At 47.3% G+C, this 15,997-nt stretch overlaps 9 protein-coding genes across 9 annotated transcripts; 5 read left to right on the top strand and 4 right to left on the bottom strand.

The window, feature by feature from the left end:
• Positions 1-95: 95 nt before the first annotated feature.
• Positions 96-1,099, top strand: COCSADRAFT_39734 (uncharacterized protein). Its single transcript, XM_007704903.1, has one exon. The coding sequence runs from the start codon at positions 131-133 to the stop codon at positions 815-817; it is 687 nt and encodes a 228-aa protein (XP_007703093.1). The 5' UTR covers positions 96-130; the 3' UTR covers positions 818-1,099.
• Positions 1,100-1,765: 666 nt separating this feature from the next.
• On the top strand, positions 1,766-1,959 carry COCSADRAFT_238514 (uncharacterized protein; the record flags this gene model as incomplete). The annotated part of the gene is made up of 1 exon (XM_007705177.1): positions 1,766-1,959. The coding sequence occupies one exon, from the start codon at positions 1,769-1,771 to the stop codon at positions 1,952-1,954; it is 186 nt and encodes a 61-aa protein (XP_007703367.1). The 3' UTR covers positions 1,955-1,959.
• A 1,143-nt stretch (positions 1,960-3,102) lies between these two features.
• Positions 3,103-4,098, top strand: COCSADRAFT_192829 (uncharacterized protein). Its single transcript, XM_007705176.1, has 2 exons — positions 3,103-3,648; positions 3,700-4,098. The coding sequence occupies exons 1-2, from the start codon at positions 3,351-3,353 to the stop codon at positions 3,753-3,755; spliced, it is 354 nt and encodes a 117-aa protein (XP_007703366.1). The 5' UTR covers positions 3,103-3,350; the 3' UTR covers positions 3,756-4,098.
• A 469-nt stretch (positions 4,099-4,567) lies between these two features.
• On the top strand, positions 4,568-6,038 carry COCSADRAFT_124371 (uncharacterized protein). Its single transcript, XM_007705175.1, has 4 exons — positions 4,568-4,973; positions 5,030-5,208; positions 5,311-5,638; positions 5,724-6,038. The coding sequence occupies exons 1-4, from the start codon at positions 4,720-4,722 to the stop codon at positions 5,953-5,955; spliced, it is 993 nt and encodes a 330-aa protein (XP_007703365.1). The 5' UTR covers positions 4,568-4,719; the 3' UTR covers positions 5,956-6,038.
• A 610-nt stretch (positions 6,039-6,648) lies between these two features.
• On the bottom strand, positions 6,649-7,793 carry COCSADRAFT_174346 (uncharacterized protein; the record flags this gene model as incomplete). The annotated part of the gene is made up of 2 exons (XM_007705174.1): positions 6,649-6,953; positions 7,028-7,793. 2 exons carry the CDS (start codon positions 7,791-7,793, stop codon positions 6,649-6,651), a joined length of 1,071 nt encoding a protein of 356 aa, XP_007703364.1.
• Positions 7,794-8,115: 322 nt separating this feature from the next.
• Positions 8,116-9,377, bottom strand: COCSADRAFT_39728 (uncharacterized protein). The gene has a single exon (XM_007704902.1). It carries the CDS (start codon positions 9,312-9,314, stop codon positions 8,223-8,225), a length of 1,092 nt encoding a protein of 363 aa, XP_007703092.1. The 5' UTR covers positions 9,315-9,377; the 3' UTR covers positions 8,116-8,222.
• A 427-nt stretch (positions 9,378-9,804) lies between these two features.
• Positions 9,805-10,876, top strand: COCSADRAFT_47995 (uncharacterized protein; the record flags this gene model as incomplete). The annotated part of the gene is made up of 2 exons (XM_007704956.1): positions 9,805-10,709; positions 10,768-10,876. Coding segments are annotated over 2 exons (1,014 nt in total), but the record flags the coding sequence as incomplete, so codon positions are not given.
• On the bottom strand, positions 10,830-12,932 carry COCSADRAFT_149435 (uncharacterized protein). Its single transcript, XM_007705173.1, has 6 exons — positions 12,751-12,932; positions 11,904-12,695; positions 11,763-11,836; positions 11,455-11,695; positions 11,211-11,377; positions 10,830-11,134 (listed from the first exon to the last, which is right to left on the bottom strand). The coding sequence occupies exons 1-6, from the start codon at positions 12,901-12,903 to the stop codon at positions 10,954-10,956; spliced, it is 1,608 nt and encodes a 535-aa protein (XP_007703363.1). The 5' UTR covers positions 12,904-12,932; the 3' UTR covers positions 10,830-10,953.
• A 416-nt stretch (positions 12,933-13,348) lies between these two features.
• On the bottom strand, positions 13,349-15,321 carry COCSADRAFT_149431 (uncharacterized protein; the record flags this gene model as incomplete). Its single annotated transcript, XM_007705172.1, has 9 exons — positions 13,349-13,408; positions 13,464-13,821; positions 13,900-14,096; positions 14,160-14,251; positions 14,341-14,569; positions 14,624-14,751; positions 14,808-14,921; positions 14,986-15,032; positions 15,084-15,321. The coding sequence occupies 8 exons, from the start codon at positions 15,319-15,321 to the stop codon at positions 13,484-13,486; spliced, it is 1,383 nt and encodes a 460-aa protein (XP_007703362.1). The 3' UTR covers positions 13,349-13,408; positions 13,464-13,483.
• Positions 15,322-15,997: the final 676 nt, after the last annotated feature.

Raw genomic sequence — 15,997 nt, 5'->3', positions numbered from 1 at the left:
AGCGGTCCAGAACCGCGAGGCAGCAATCAACGTTGATTGGTGCTAGAAATTGTGACATCCTTAGCTATGACCTCAGATCTTCGATCCCTCCACCTCGGACATCTTCTCGGACTATTTCGGTATCGCAACAATGACATCTCCATCTACCATGTGTTTGTCATGCTGGCGCGCAGCGAGACGGACTATTACACCAAGAGTAACTGCACCCACAACAATCGTATCACAATCTGTGAGGGCACATAGCAGGATCGCCGCCTCGCGCGCCACTCCGCAGTCGCTATATCTCGACTTCCTTGCACCTTCTGCCCTACTATGGAGAGCTTCAAGACATATCCCAGCACACAATTCAGCATTTGTACAGCCATCAAGAATATCACGACGAGCTCTCGCAACATCATCCGATGCCTCGACCGCAAAACCTGCCCATGTAATCCAAAATCCACGAACCGACGACTCGGGCAACCCAATGTTGATTTCTATCGCACCACGTGCATCGAACCGCCTTTATAAAATATCTACAGGCGATAATAATCCAAACCTTGCGCTGCGCGTGACAATCGAGAGCGGTGGCTGCCATGGTTTCCAATATCTCATGGACCTAACGGACTTGTCCAAGAATCCACCTACCGAGGAAGATACTGTATTCGAAGGGGAGAAGGGAGAGAAGGTCGTCATCGATGAGTCGAGCCTGGAGTTGCTGAATGGGAGCACAGTGGATTACACAATGGAATTGATAGGCAGCCAGTTCAAGATAACAGGCATACCGGGGGCAACGAGTAGTTGTGGCTGTGGGACGAGCTTTGATATTAAGATATGAACACATGGGGGAAGGGTTCTTCTGTTCGGCGCCTCGGCCGAACATTTAGCTGATCATGGCCAGTTTCCATTGTTATTACCATCCGTGGGCATACAAGGAGCTGTGCACAAGCTTTTGTTCTGTAACCACTCGCGGCTTTTCCCTGGTTACCCTTCAAAGTACGGCCATCAAGCCCTGTCTCAACTCGCCTGTTCTCAGACGCTCTCAACAATTGTGCACGCTTGACTGTCTTATGGGCCGCTCTGACGGCTGGAGCTCAGATTGAAACTTGCTGTGACCCCTTTCTTTTGTTTTTATTGAATGATTAATCTGAGTTTTGACCCTTGTGTCCAAGCTTGGTGTCTCTACTCTCACACGATATGGGTTTCTGGCCCTTTTTCTATTTGTCCACTAAAATTCGGAATACTTCACCGGCTGAAGCAAATGTGGATCGACACAGGTTGTATATCCATGCACAATCGACACGAGGAGCGGATGTCAGTCAGAAGTGCGCCATCCAGCATTAAAATCTCAGCATCATGATTACTACGATACGTTACTACAAAATAGGGCATTATGAAAAGGTTTGTGAACCCCGAAAGCAACTACATAATAACAAAATAAACCCTGGTTCCAAGAGATATTCTCCGCCAACCGGTGCTTATGCAAGGGGCAAGTCCTTCAGCATGGAAACAATGGTTTAATCGGGCACTTTGGGATGGAGTTGGTAGGCCGAGAGGCATTCACAGCCCTCTGATATTCAAAAAAGGAAGCCATGAAAAATTGGCTCATTTTCGGATGAACCCAGATCCTCGGTTGTGCATTGGCTCCTAAGAACCCTAAGCTTTCCAGAGAGTAAATTACTACAATGATTTCAGAAGCATTTAGCCGCACCGTCGAGCGAACCTGCTCTTCAGATGTATATACAGTGGGCCAACCCCAAAGCAACTCATCACTGCGTTGACATAAAGCATGAGTGGTATGATAACTACTTTTGCTATATTTATTAGTTATTGTGGAATTCTAATTCCGCTGAGGATCGGACTCAAATTGGATGCAGATATTGAGCGCATGCAGACTGCGGACTCGAAAAGCAACGTACTGACCGGCAGCGTGTATATTGCATACGGGAAGGGTGGTACGGGCCGGGTCTTGTAGCTTAACGAGCACCAGCGTCCGAAGCCCCTTCTCGAATATTCAAAGCCCAACCATGTGTACGCATTCTAGATCTACAACAGAAATTTATTGTTCATGATTCGAGGAGGAGTATATCTCGTTGAATACTTTCGGTAACTTATCAAAACTACCTGGCTACAGATAATGACACATGCACGTCGCTGCGTCGCCAGTAAGTCCTGACATTGATTCCTATATTCGAACCAGCATACGCATTTAGCTTGATAACACGTTAGTAAAAGAATTTGGGTGCGCAGGACTTGTCAGCCACGTAGCAGGATGAACTTGCGTATGAAACCGGCCTGGGATCATACGATGCCCCGCACCAGTAATCGCGAGCGAACCACATCGTCAGGTACTATACTGGCGTTGGAACCACACTTGAAAACGCCCCGTGGGGTTCACCTGATGCAATCAACATGCTACGTCTACCTACCCACACTTGCGTCTTTCTGGAACACTGCGGGTGCACCAACAACTTCAAGCGAATGCTTGAGGCAACGAATTTACCAACTATAACATTCGCCATCAGAAGGACACGATATGTTGTCATCAAATCGCTGGTTCCAGTCTCTGCTCTCAACTACAGAGTATAGAAGTCTAAATGAAACTGCCTTTACAGCTCCTCATCAACCAACGTGGCTCATGCCAAGTTAGATTTGAGCTGCATGCTAACCAAGCATGCTATCGAGCGACGTGCATCAAAACAAATCCCTCGCTTACTACGCAATAAGGTCAGTGAGTCGAGGAAGAAAGGAAAAAGCATACAAATCGATGCTGCCCCAAAAGCCAAATGTCCGCATTCCGTTAGCGTTCATCACTAGGCAGCGCCCCTGAGTGCACAGGAGCATGCGCAGCCACAAGGCATCAAGTCCTGATTGGGGTGGTTGACAATGATATCTGCGCAGTAGCCTAGCTGCCAGGATATACAAAAAAGCAGGTTTATGCCGCCCAGACGTGGAGCTGACGTTGCCAGCTTGGAAAGAGATGGGGTTCTGTTACGTTGGTGTGGTGGACAAGCCACCCGCCAGCTGAGGTTTTTGCTATTTCGTAAACGACCCAACGGCCGAACGGGCCCGATGGGCATCTTGTCCTTTGTTGCTCAGGGTGATGAGAGTAGGAAAACATGCAGAGAAGGGAAGTGTTGTCTATAAGGAAGGCGTCTTCGCACTTATGGTGTTGACCTACAACATTGTTTTCAAAGTATTACACTTTTCCGACAATTGGACTTAGATTCTTATTTTTCGATCTGACAACCTCTTCTCTATACTAGAGTATCGCGAAATTTCTTACATAAAGATCTCAGACGATTCTTCACAGTCTCCAACTTGGTTTCAAACCACGCACCATCTCATCCAACTACCCATCATCCACTAACATGAATCTCGGCTCATGGGATGGAATCTCTACTATGTCTATTGTTTTTGTTGCAATCGGTGGCGTGATAGCCGTTCTCAGCCTCATAATTCTCGCCGCTACCATTATGGGCATTCCAAACCGCAGGAGGCGACAAGACGACAAGGGAAATTTTTCGTCAGAAGAGATGGAAAGGGACAGCATAGATTTTGAACTCCTAGAGAAGGATATTATCGAGGTTACTGTAACAAGGATGCCGAGTACATCGCACAGTAGCCCATCTCACGGCACATATGCTCCACGAATGCCGTCAATACCGGGTCAGTCTGGAACATTTTCGAAATTGGTACCACTGCAGCTGACTTGAGAAGTGTGTGAGTGGTTTACAAGGGATCGATCCGTCCCGAAATCGTTGCAATCGACCTGATTGCCTGTGTCTCTACACCTAATATCGATGGTCTCACACGATGTCATTTGGGCGCCTTGCCTGGGTTACTGTCAGACGGAGTTAATATGATTCCTAACAGCGTGGTTACTATTCCGTTCCATATTCGACCGGATTCCGCGGTCAGCGCTTCGGTACCTTATTGTGGCTTGGAGATCGGAGTTAGGTGTTATGACCGATATGTAGTATTTCGCTTATGGATCCGTATCCATCGCCTCCATCTGTTGTTATTCGTCCAAAAGTCAGTCGAGTTACATAAGCACAATCCGATCTCGGGCTGAGTTTCTTGCTGCCTTGTGGCTATGCGCGCTTTCTTCATCCGCGGCAGCACACATGCATGTACCAAGCCCCATTTGGGAACATTGAGGCAACATACTTTACATCAGTCAGCATCTTCGATGACCAGTTACATGATCAATCGTGTGCTAAAACCAAAAACCTCTTACATTAGCAGTAATATGTCTGCCTAGAGCTACTCAAAGCCACTATTGCGGAGCATACATCCGCCTTAGCATATGCGCTATTGTGGCTATCCCCTTGAGCCATTACCAATTTTCCTAAGCTCGTCATCAAACGCCCTGCTTCTTAGGAGCGAGGGTTGGTGATAGGCAATCTACATGTTAGGCAAGAAGCGCTTGATTCGGGTATAGCACTTGTTCGCTCCGTGCGATGGTACTACTGCGTCCCGCTAAATCCGTTGTCACCGTTGACAAAGGTATCCACAATTGAATTCAACCGCGTGTCGTGGAAATGCGATATGGCACGGTCTCATTTCATCTGCAGGTAAATCAGTGGGGAAACTACGTTCGACACATATAAAGGTCGTTGCGAAATCTCTCATACTTACACGACCCAGATCACCAGTGTGCTGATTGTACTTGACATCCTCCTCTAGAATATCGTCTTTTGCTCTCCACAGATTTACCCACTTCTCAATTTTCTCAATATGGCCACTTTTACCCCATACAGCGAGCAACCCTCACTACACACTCACGCACCCTACCGCGCAGCTTCCCTCACACAGCCCGCCAATCTCCGACAGGCACTCAAAGATGCCCAGGCCGATGCAAGCAAGAGTCTCATGGGCATTGCACAGGGCATTCCCAGCACATTTGTGACCAAGCTCATTGCTAGCACGAAGCCGGATTTCATCTGGATGGATGTTGAGCACGGCATGTTTGACCGATTGACATTACACGAGTAAGTTTTGCAACAGATGATGAATGAAAAGCAATTTGCTAATAAAAGAACGAAAGTTGTATACACGCTGCACAACACCATTCTGAGGGAAAGTCAATGGTCATTTGTCGTGTACCCAAACGCGATGAAATCAGTCTCACTACTGTACTCGACGCTGGCTGTGCCGGTATCGTAATTCCCCACGTCGAGTCAGCAGATGAAGTCAGGCAGTTCATCAAGGAGATGTACTTTGGTGGTTAGTCTCTCATCTCTCAACACTCTCTCCATCCCTGCCTTATCCCCCTACCCCACCATTTCTTTTCTCAAGAGTATCTATGATAACACGATTCACAAACAGACGGAAAAGGCCACCGCTCATTCTCCCCATGGACTTTCACCCCCGGCCTGACCAAATCCCTGTACCCAAATGACCCTTACAACGTCCAGACTGCAAACAACCATGTTTGTCTCATCCCACAAATCGAATCGCTCAAGGGTCTTGAGAATGCTGAAGAGATTGCTGCCGTACCAGGCATTTCCGGACTCATGTTTGGTCCGGGCGATTTTATGATCGATGCTGGAATGGATATCAGTACTGTGTTGGCTGGTCAACCTGAACCCAAGTTTCTTGAGGCTATGGCTAAGTTCAATGCTGTTGCTGCGAAGAATGATTTGCCGATCTTTGGGTACGTTACCTCTCGCCGCAATAATTTTGCGGTCACATTCCTTCTCAAGTAAGCTATATTTGCCTAACAATTTTTGTCTTTACAGTGGTGTCATGAGCCTAGACCAGATACCTATGGCTATTCAAACAGGCATGCGCGCTATCGCTGTCCAATTCGACGTCTGGGGCACGACGAGGTTGATGGCAAACTCGTTGGAGCAAGGATGGAAGGCTGCAAAGGAGTTTGAAGGAAATCCCAGGCCGGGTTTCTCAAATGGAACGGGCAAGAAGGCTGGTGAGAATAGAGAGAATGGGGAGAACGGAGTGAATGGCAAGTAGGTGTTAGCTGCTACCGTATTTCCCTCATAGAGATTTTTATAGACATAATGTATTTTCCACTTTGAAGCGGTATGAGAAAGAAGACGTAACATTGTGCTGGTGCAATACAATTGTGAACTTCATCTCGAACACCTATCGTAGCTGTGTACATGCAGTACCTTCGGAGCAGGTAACTCCTTGTTCTGTACGAATTGTTATTATACACATCTAGGAGATATACTATGTAGTATGTATACCCATTGAACGACGTGACTAGATTACTGAGAACCAAAATCTCACTCCTACTTCGGCCGTAATTCTACATTTGCATGTTACGATGCAAAACAACAAGCCTATTACTATCAAGCTTTTTTCGAAGCGCCAGCAAGATTAGTGGGCCACTGTAACAGCCGGAATGAGAAGTAGCAAGCGACTACAGCAGTGGGTAGACAGAATGACGTGTAACCAGCGCTATACCCGTACTTAGCGCTATATATGAGCTGTTAGCTTGATGTTCAGGCAAAGTAGCTGGCCTAGGACATACTGTGGGACTCACGATGCACCTGTTAAGACATACCCAAGGATCCGCGGCGGCGATCCTGTGCTTGATACACTACCAAAATGAACCTAAGGATCAACCGAGGCGATCTTGTATGCCAAAAACTTCTCCGTGATAGCTGTCAATTTATAGATACTTTCTTTATAAATTGTAAACTAAATTGGAACCATTTCAACTACAGCTGACTCCGTCTTTTCGTGCTTCGCCACTGACACAATCTTCAGCCCAGCCTGCGCAGCAAGCTCGTGAAACGCTTTCTCGCTACGCACCTTGCCGCCAATATTCAAAATGAACATGTCGACAGTGCTGGTGTAGACACTCGGATCTTTGGGACGCAAATATTCTGCAATGAGTATGCGCGAGTCGTTCGCACAGGCTGCGCGTATGTTCTTCAGTATCTGAAGGGCTTCGAAGTCGGACCAGTCGTTCAAGACCCGCCGTATATAGTACACAAGAGCGCCTAGAGGAGTGAGCTGCTTTGATTCCCAACATGGATGTTATATCTCGAGAAGAGGGAAGACCTCGGTTTCATACCTTTAACCGGTTGTTCTCCAAAGATGCTGTGTCCAATCTTTTTTACTGAGCCCAAAACAGTAGAGCCTTTATGCTCTTCTACCGCCTCAGCAATAACATGCGGTTGATCCTGTAAAACACACCTATCTGCAGGAATCGCCGGCGACTCCTCCAGAATCTCCTTCAATGCTTGGCCCTTCCCTCCAGCCACATCAACAATGAGCTCCCTATCAGCATTTCCCGCGGCATAAGCGCTCACCCAGCTAAAATCATATACTCCTGTAATAGGAATATCGCCATCGATAGCCATGGCGCCATTCATCTTAGTTGCTAACCCCGGGATCGCCGCCATGATCTCGTACGCTGTCTTATCAGGCATGCCCATCGCAAACCCACCCGGCGAGCGATTTGACCTAGGCGGCTCAGCGAGCCCGTTCGCTGCGAAATAGCCCGGCCACTGTGTCGTCGGTCCCATGAAGAAGTCGAAGAGGTACATGTAGAATTGCCCAACACGGGCGTCCGTGAAGGCCTCTGATGTAGGTGTATGTGCCACATGGCCGGGTGTCGGAGATCTTAGTACATCGATTGCGACGAGGAAGGCCGTGAAGCGCTCAATGAGGTTGTACTCAACGCCCAGCTGTGTTGTAAGATCCTCGAGCGATATTCCTTCCTCCGGGATGGCGTCGAAGATACCGTGCTCGACAAAGACACGCATTATACCAAGCTCGGCCATGGAGGCAAAATACTTGCCGATTGGCGTCTCTGCCAGGGAGAATTGAGCAACCATGTTCAGGTACTGAATATACGAAAAGTGAAATGAAGAGTAATGGACAGTTCCAAGAATTCGCAACTGAGCGAAGATGTTAAATAAGTCTACGAAGCCGCAGATCCATATACAACAAGCAATACTAGTGCCTTAACACAGTAATGTAGGCCAAATTTGCTTAGCTTACTATTAGCATTTGACGCGTGGCTACACTTCTGCAGGTGAGAGCACTCATCATTGTAGGGGCCCCGCTAGTTTCCCCTGCATTGTAAAATACGTACGTATCGGAATACGAGTCGGTGTCCGACGCTGAGCAGGGGTCCCACAATTTTAGCATTTGCGAGGTCCCTACTACTTGCCACCGCTAGTCCCAGGTAAATAAATTCCAGCAAGTAAAATACTTAGTGGTAATTTTGAAGAAAGTGATGCAATCGGTTCAGCATTTGTACTCTAGTACGCGATTATTGAACCACCAGTAACAGCACTCGTCTTCCCAAAAGCATCCCTAACAAGCTCTTGAACCCAATTCGGAAGCCCCTTCAGCCATGAGATAGGCGCCGCAGCGCTCGGAATAAAGAGCTGAGCACCACGTCTGCTAATAATCTGCTTCACAATAATCTCTGCTACCTCCTCTGGTTTCAACATGCTCTCAAGAATCTTCGGGTCCTGGCCACTCTTCGATATTGACTCCTCGATCAACGGCGTGCGCACCCAGCTCGGATGCACGATCGAAGTCTTGACACCAGATGCATGATACCAGATCTTCAGCTCGCTCGTAAGGCCCTCATGGAATGACAGCGCCGCAGTCTTAGTCGCTACATAGTCTGCATTGGCTGAGTTCGTTAGGAACGAGTTGACGCTCGCCACCGTCACGATGTGGCCTTTGTTCTTCGCCACCATGTCTGGCACGAACTGCTGAACCAGCCGCCAGTGCGAGAGGATGTTCGTGTTGAAGATGCGACTCAGGAACTCGCTTGGAGTTTTAAGAATTGTATGAGAGCCCGTGATGGCGGCGTTGTTGACGAGGATTGACGGATGTCCCAGGTCTTTGCGGATTTTATCCCCCGTTTCTGCTATCGCAGTAGGACTGGAAATGTCACACCGGAAGTACGTCAGTAGGCAATTTGATGCAAACTCCTCGGGTGCGTCTTGTACGTCGAGCACTGCTACACAGATCCCGTATGAAGTGAGGGCTTCTGCGACAGCCTTTCCGATCCCACTGCATCCTCCGGTAACGACTGCAATTTCAGAGGTCCAGTTCCAGCCATGACCTGCGCGTATCTGCCAGTTATTTGTAGCCCATGAATTTAGAGCACCATTGGTCTTCCTGACGACACCCACTGCAGCTAGAAAACCCAATATGCGTATGGGAGTGTGCAGGTCGTTGATGTGTGAGAGAAATGTTGATTCCAGAGTCCTTCTCCACGTCGGTTCCGGTGTGTATAGCAGCAAGCCGAGAATTGGACCGGTGACTATTGGTTCAAACGTATATTTGACGATAAGGGCTAGCCCTCTGAGAGGGAGTTCTAAAATTGCAGTCATGTATTTGTTGGTAGTTTGCCTACAGGAGACAGATGATCGCCGAGGCATTGAATGTGTCAAAACTTGAAGCGCGAGTCTTACGAGGTGAGGTATTCCGATGTAAATGGCACCCTGCTTGAACGACTAGACCGTACCTGTCATCCGGGCTCGGGAAGATCCGAAAACACTTTAGGGTAATCACCGATTGGGTTGTGGCTTTCGGGCTTTAGGTTTATTAGTATGAGCCGGGTATACCCAACTACTGTATGAACATTGCGGCTTCAAGGATCTGCTGATCGCAATGGATCGGAGATCCAGTATATGTGGTTAGGCTGTAAGTCGGAGAATTTGATTAGAGTGCTTATGAAGACGATTCAGGCGTTCGGACATAGCGAATTCGCGCATGGGACTTCCTGGGGCTCACCGCTGCTAACAAAGTTAGTAAAATCGTAAGATATTCAACCGATGAATCGTACACCGCACCCCAGAGGTTCAGTCCAATCCATTCAAGATGTTCTTTTGGGAGCAAATCTACAGCCGCCTCATTTTTCAAAGCGGCGTAGGTTTTGTATACCGCCAACTATTCATGCACCCGCCCCCAATAGCAGCAGGAGTCAAACTCGACAGCCAAACAGCCATCATCACTGGGTCAAACACCGGTCTGGGACTCGAGGCAGCACGACAGCTCCTACAGCTAGATCTCACTCGGCTCATCTTAGCCGTCCGATCCGAAGCCAAAGGCAACCTCGCAGCAGAACCCCTTCGTAATGAGTTTCCACACGCCCGAGTCGAGGTCTGGATCCTAGACATGGAAGACCCCGAGTCTATCTCTGCATTTGCTACAAGATGCCAGGCGCTGCGTAGGCTTGATATTGCTATTCTCAACGCCGGAGTGCAGAACAAGGACTGTGTCATTTCTTTCAAAACAGGAAGAGAGCAGACCTTCCAAGTAAACTACCTCTCAACAATAATGCTAGCTGTGCTTCTTCTGCCGATACTGAAAGCCAAAGGGAGGCTGGCTGGCAAGCCTGCCAGGCTCACAGTAGTGACGTCTACGACTGCCTATTTTGCGGATTTCGACCTCGAGAAAGCAATTTTACCGCAATTTGACGAAAAGTACGATGTCACCAAGTGGTATGCGCGAGAGAAGTTGCTGCAAATGATTTTTGTGAGAAGACTGGCGACCATAGTTGATTCTGATGAGGTTATCATCAATACAGTTTGTCCGGGGCTGGTTGGGGGTACAGAAATCTGGCGGACCTTGAACACAAGCTCTTTATTCCAATACATCCTCCCAGTCTACTTTACTTTGTTTAGTAGAAGTCTGGAAGAGGGTGCGAGTACGTACGTTCACGCTGTGGTGATTGCAGGCCGAGAAAGCCATGGAGGCTTCTTGAGTGAGTGGGGAGTGCGTCCGTAAGTACTTCACAAAAATGAGTTCCAACCCTTTTAATATTTGCTGACCTTGTGTTAGATTTCCGGTTGTCATGTATTCAAAGCGTGGCGAGAAGTTGATCAAGAAAGTTCTGAGCGAAAGCAGAGAGCTGCTAGGAGCTATGAATATCCCAAATGCATTGATACAAGATATAACTATTGTAAATAGTTTGTAATGATCGAGTTACCGCATAGTTTCTACCTGAATTCTTCAGATATATGTATATCAGCCTGACTTCAACTTCTCTGGTCTGAGAGTAAGTCTAACATTCAAAGGAGGATGCACATAAGTAGCACGGACGCGCTGATCATGCCATGGTTTCTCAAACCATTCGTGATCCACAAGCTCGACATTGTACTTCCATAGTAATCGGGCCATTATCTGCTTGATCTCCGAATGTGCTAGACTAGTAGTGTGTTCTCAATCAGTGGACATTCTCGTAATGCTGTCGGAGAAAAGGTTTCGAGCAAGGAATGACATACTTCTGACCGATACAGCTGCGTTTTCCGGTTGAAAAAGGCTGAAATGCTGCTTTATTATCGTCTTTGAAGCGAGGGTCCTTAAGCCAACGCTCGGGAGCGAAGACTTCGGGCTCGGTGAAGTTGGTTGGGTTATGATACATTGCCCAGTGCCAGATATCTACATTTGTCTAGGTTTAGTGTATAGTTGTCAGTGAGGTGTTCAATGTTCCATGAAAGGACCCATGATTATCCTATTAAGACTTACCCCTCCAGGAAGAAAATACCCGCCAATAACCTCACCATGTCGTTGAATCAGTCGTGGTACAGAGCCTACAGCGGCCGGATAGATACGCAGGGTCTCGTCTACTACAGCTGTGAGATATTTGAGACGCTGTGCGCTGAGGAGTGTGATCTGTTCTTCACTATTGAAGTATGAGTCAATCTCTTCTCTTAGCTTGGCGAGTACACTAGGGTGGATGCAAAGTAGGTAAGTTGCGCCGGCAAGTCTAAGCCAAGCCATGGTCAGTTCTGTCGTTGTCTAATGATCTGAGATGAGGTGAGGGTTTATCATACGCGACTGCGGTTGTTTCGGACCCCGCTACGACGAAGATGCTCGCATTATGGCAGATTGCTTCAAAAGAAAGGCCCTATCGCTCAAAATATCAGCTTTTTGAACAAATCCGCTATCCACGTCAGCCTTGTTAATCTACTTACCTCTTTCCCCGCAGCATGTTCAGCTTTCATAGCCTCAATAAAATCCGCTCGACTCGGCTCGAGTGCCAAACGCTTCGCTACCTGAGTCCTCATAAACATGTTATGCTTCGCAATAATTCTCGCAGCAAACGCCTTGACAAGCGGCCCTATCATTGCCTCCAAAAACGGATATGCCCGCCGGAAATGCGCCATGTCATGCTGCGCAACGAAAAATTCTAAGATCGTCGCGATCCAAGGATGAAAGCCCCTTCGTTCCATGTTCCCAAAGGACTCGCCAAAGCTGAGATCACCAATGACGTCGAATGAGAAGAAGTTGAACCACTCAGCTATATCAAAGGATCGTCCCTTGGCGCAGTGCTCTTCGAAGCAGCTAAAGAGGTGATCGACGTGATGCCGAATAAGAGGCTCCTGGCGCTGCATGCCTTGCGCCGAGAATGCTGAAGCTAGTAAATGGCGTTGGTGCGTATGAGACTCTGTATCAGCCCCGATAATTCCTGAAGCAACTTCAGTTACGAAGCCTGGGTGCTTGAGGTTCTCTGGCTGGCCGGGCTTGCGATGCCCGTAGACTTCTTTCCATGCTGTTGCGTGGAGACATGACACAGAGTTTGGGCTGGTGCGGACGACGCCGCCGTACTTTTGATGCAGTGCGAGAACTCGTTTGTGCGGTGTGCTAGACCATGACATTAAAAGGAGGGGGATGGGCGATATGGACCATAAGAATGGCCCAGGTACTTTCCTAAGTGGGTTGATGTAGACATTGTATATGATGGACCATAGGATATGTCCCAGAACCTTTGGTACAGGTTAGTAAAGACGTATTCCACGTCGCATTTTCCTAGAGTATTACCGCCCATAAGGCCACTTGTATCACCACCCAAATTGATAGGACCCCTTGACATCCAGTGATCCTTCGAATATACCATACTATTTTGGAGTCCATTACGTGCAGAAATGAAATATAGCCCTCAGTGCTCTTCCAATGTGTGCAACAAACGGTCATTTTCCCAGTCTGTAATTCTCGGAAACACTGGATTTCTAAGAATGCTTGTTTGGCATTTGATTGCGATCAACTAAGTGGGTTAAGTAATATCCGGTGAGTTATACTATTGGACAATGGTCTATCGGGGTTTAGTATCATGTCTCCTTGTTGTATCCCGCCACTAGCTCACTTGCTACATCCTAGTTCCGGTTGAGGAAGCCTCGCTAGTGTACCCACAAAAGGACCGGAACTAAGAGTGATACACTATTGCCCGCTCCTGCGCCAGTGGATATTGCATGTACATATATACACCAAGTTTTCAATGTATTTTGCCCAGCTATGCAGCGTTATTTGGACCTATAAACCCCTAAAATAAGGCAAACTAAGCTAGCTACAGCCTCTCTCTACATTTCTGAAGATCGCTACTTAGATCGTAGACCTAAAAATACAACTTTAGTAACCCTTAGGACGCTTCTAGTTAGATTAGAGGAAACGGAAAGCGTATCCAATGCCAATCCTGACATGACTAACGCAGTATCTCAACATACCAAACTATTTTGAGTTCCAAAAGTTCAACGTACCTCCATTTTACAGTATCTTCCTAAGCAACATTTTTACGACGCGGAGTGAAGTTACAGATAACCGGCTCGGCACACTTGAGGTTGAGTTCAACCTTGATCTTCATTTCTTCCGTGCCAATGTCCTCAATCCCATTAAGCCCACACCACGTGATGCTTTCAAACTCTTGGAGCAGCCGCACTAAGATATACTGAATCTGAAAACGGCCAAAGACTCGCCCAGGACACTGGCGTGGGCCTACACTAAAGGGTAGGTAGTGGCCATACTGTGGCGACCATGTTTCCCATCGTGAAGGATCCCATATATCGGCATCTGCACCTACTGTAGTCTTGTTGCGCTGGAGACCTGCGACTGAGTATACTGTAGAGTTGAAAACTTAGTTAACCGTGAACAGTAGGGGCCCAAGATCTTGGTGCCGTATTCAAGTTGCAATCTTACCAATGATTTGTCCAGCTGAGACGGAGATGGGGCCGCTCCCATCTGGACCACCTCCAACAGGCAAAATTGTATCTTTCCTAGCCTCTCGAATGTTAAGGCCGAGTGGGTGGTACATCCTCATAGATTCTTTGACTGTATTGGCTAGCAGGTCTAGTTTCCTGAGCTGCTCCACTGTGGGGATTCTGTCCATTCCAATGCTTGTAAGACAAACCTAGTTAGCATGAAATCTATAGTTTGTGATAATATCACCTTTCACTTACTGCTTTTCGATCTCCTGCTGAAGCCTTTTATATAGAGTTGGTTGGCGGGCTAGGTGGTATATTGTCCAAGTAGTCAGAATGGCACCTGGGTCCTGCGTGATCATTAGTGTTTAACTTCATCAGCAACATGGCCATGATGAAATTGTTGACGCGAAACAACAGGCTGGAATCAAGAGTTTACCTTCGAAGCCATCAAAACAGCAATAAGTTGACCCCTAATGAAGTACCGATCATTCGGATGCGTAGCGACCAAATCCTCTACAAGATTAAATTCCTTCTTTGTCTTCCAATCTGTCTGGTTGTTAATCGGCAACGCCAAAGTCTTATCAATAAGATCATTGATATATCGTGTTAATTCGCGATACGCTCTAGGGACGAAAAGCCAATCTGGAAACAAGTTTGCAAGACGCCTATAAATGCACATTTCATTAACACTATTCTTGAGTTTCAACCATATAGCTTACCCGAATAGGAGACGATTGGTGTTGAAAGTCAGAAGCTCTTCCATGGCCTTACGGAACGGCTGTTCGTTTGCAGATAGCGAATTCGTGGATTCGCCTAAGAAGACTTGGCTCACCAGGTCGAGTTGGAACTGAACATAGTCAGTAGAAAATCGACATCAGGAAAGGCTTGCATATTGGAACTTACCCTATCGACCACATCGTACACATCCACCTTCTCAGGCGAATTCTTAATGAGTCTTAGAAGCTTCTGCATATGCTCCTCGGCAGTCGGGATATCATCGGAACGGACACGAGATACCTTTTTCACAACACTTGTCAACCATCTCTCTCTAAAAGCCCACAGGAAAAAAGGGTCTTCTCACATGCGGCTCCAGCTGTTCTCTACTCGTCTTCCACAATGGCCCGTCCGCTACCCCAGCATCAATAACCGCATCTCAAAAATCACAATCACCTCACTTACTCGTAAATACCGAATCTCCCAAAATACTACTAAAAACATCATGCGGCGTCTGTCCTTTCGCGAAATCCACAAACTGATCCGCCTGAATCGCCTTGATATTTTCCGCGCGATCAGTAATAAAAATATCACCGCCAAGTAGGTTCATTTCAACCGTACGACCGGGTGTGTTCAGCACTTCGTCACAGATGTATTCGACAAATGTATTTGACCGTAGGCGTTGTACAAGGTTCCATGCCATGTCTAAGCCTATTTGTTACATACATGATGATTAGTTTCACTGCTGTGTTGGAGTCAAGCGCTAGAAGTGGAGGAAGGGGGATGGCTGCTGACCAAAAGGTAATTTGTAAGGGATTCGAGGGGCGTGCGGGATAGATGGTATCTTTGCATGGCTATTGTGCAGTCTGGAGGCTAGAATGGCAAAGAAAATGATTGCTGCTATGCCGTAGAGAAGTGGCTTTGAGATACCAACGTCTATGGACGTTAAGATGCCCATCTTCTGTTTCTTTAGCTCAGAGTCTCCGTTGAAGAAAGAACGATGTGACAAGTTATAGTGTACAGGAAAATACCAGCCAACTGTATATCGTAGATGGTTTGGCAAATCGACACAACTGCTGCTCAGGTATCTGGGGTGCATACAAGGCAGTTGAAGACCGGCCGTTCAAACAAGTTCCTTGTCATCTACTGCGTAAGTTCACCCTGGACTTGGGCTTACCAGGCAGGAATTTGATAGCGCATCACGGGAATCAATGACTCTCGGAAGCAATTCTAGTCTTAGCATGTGTATCCTGGAAAATGCCTCTTGCGTAGTTTACCGCTGCACCCGCTGTACGGCAACTAGACTAGAAAGGGTTTTTCCCCCTCAAAACGTGATATCTGGCATGACTATATGCAAGAAGCACATAAGCTTTGCTGTG

The sequence above is a fragment of the Bipolaris sorokiniana genome (genome assembly GCF_000338995.1).
Source record: "Bipolaris sorokiniana ND90Pr unplaced genomic scaffold COCSAscaffold_13, whole genome shotgun sequence".
NCBI lineage: Eukaryota > Fungi > Ascomycota > Dothideomycetes > Pleosporales > Pleosporaceae > Bipolaris > Bipolaris sorokiniana.
Note: the sequence above shows the minus strand (reverse complement) of the source record. Positions and strands in the feature narration are given on the sequence as shown.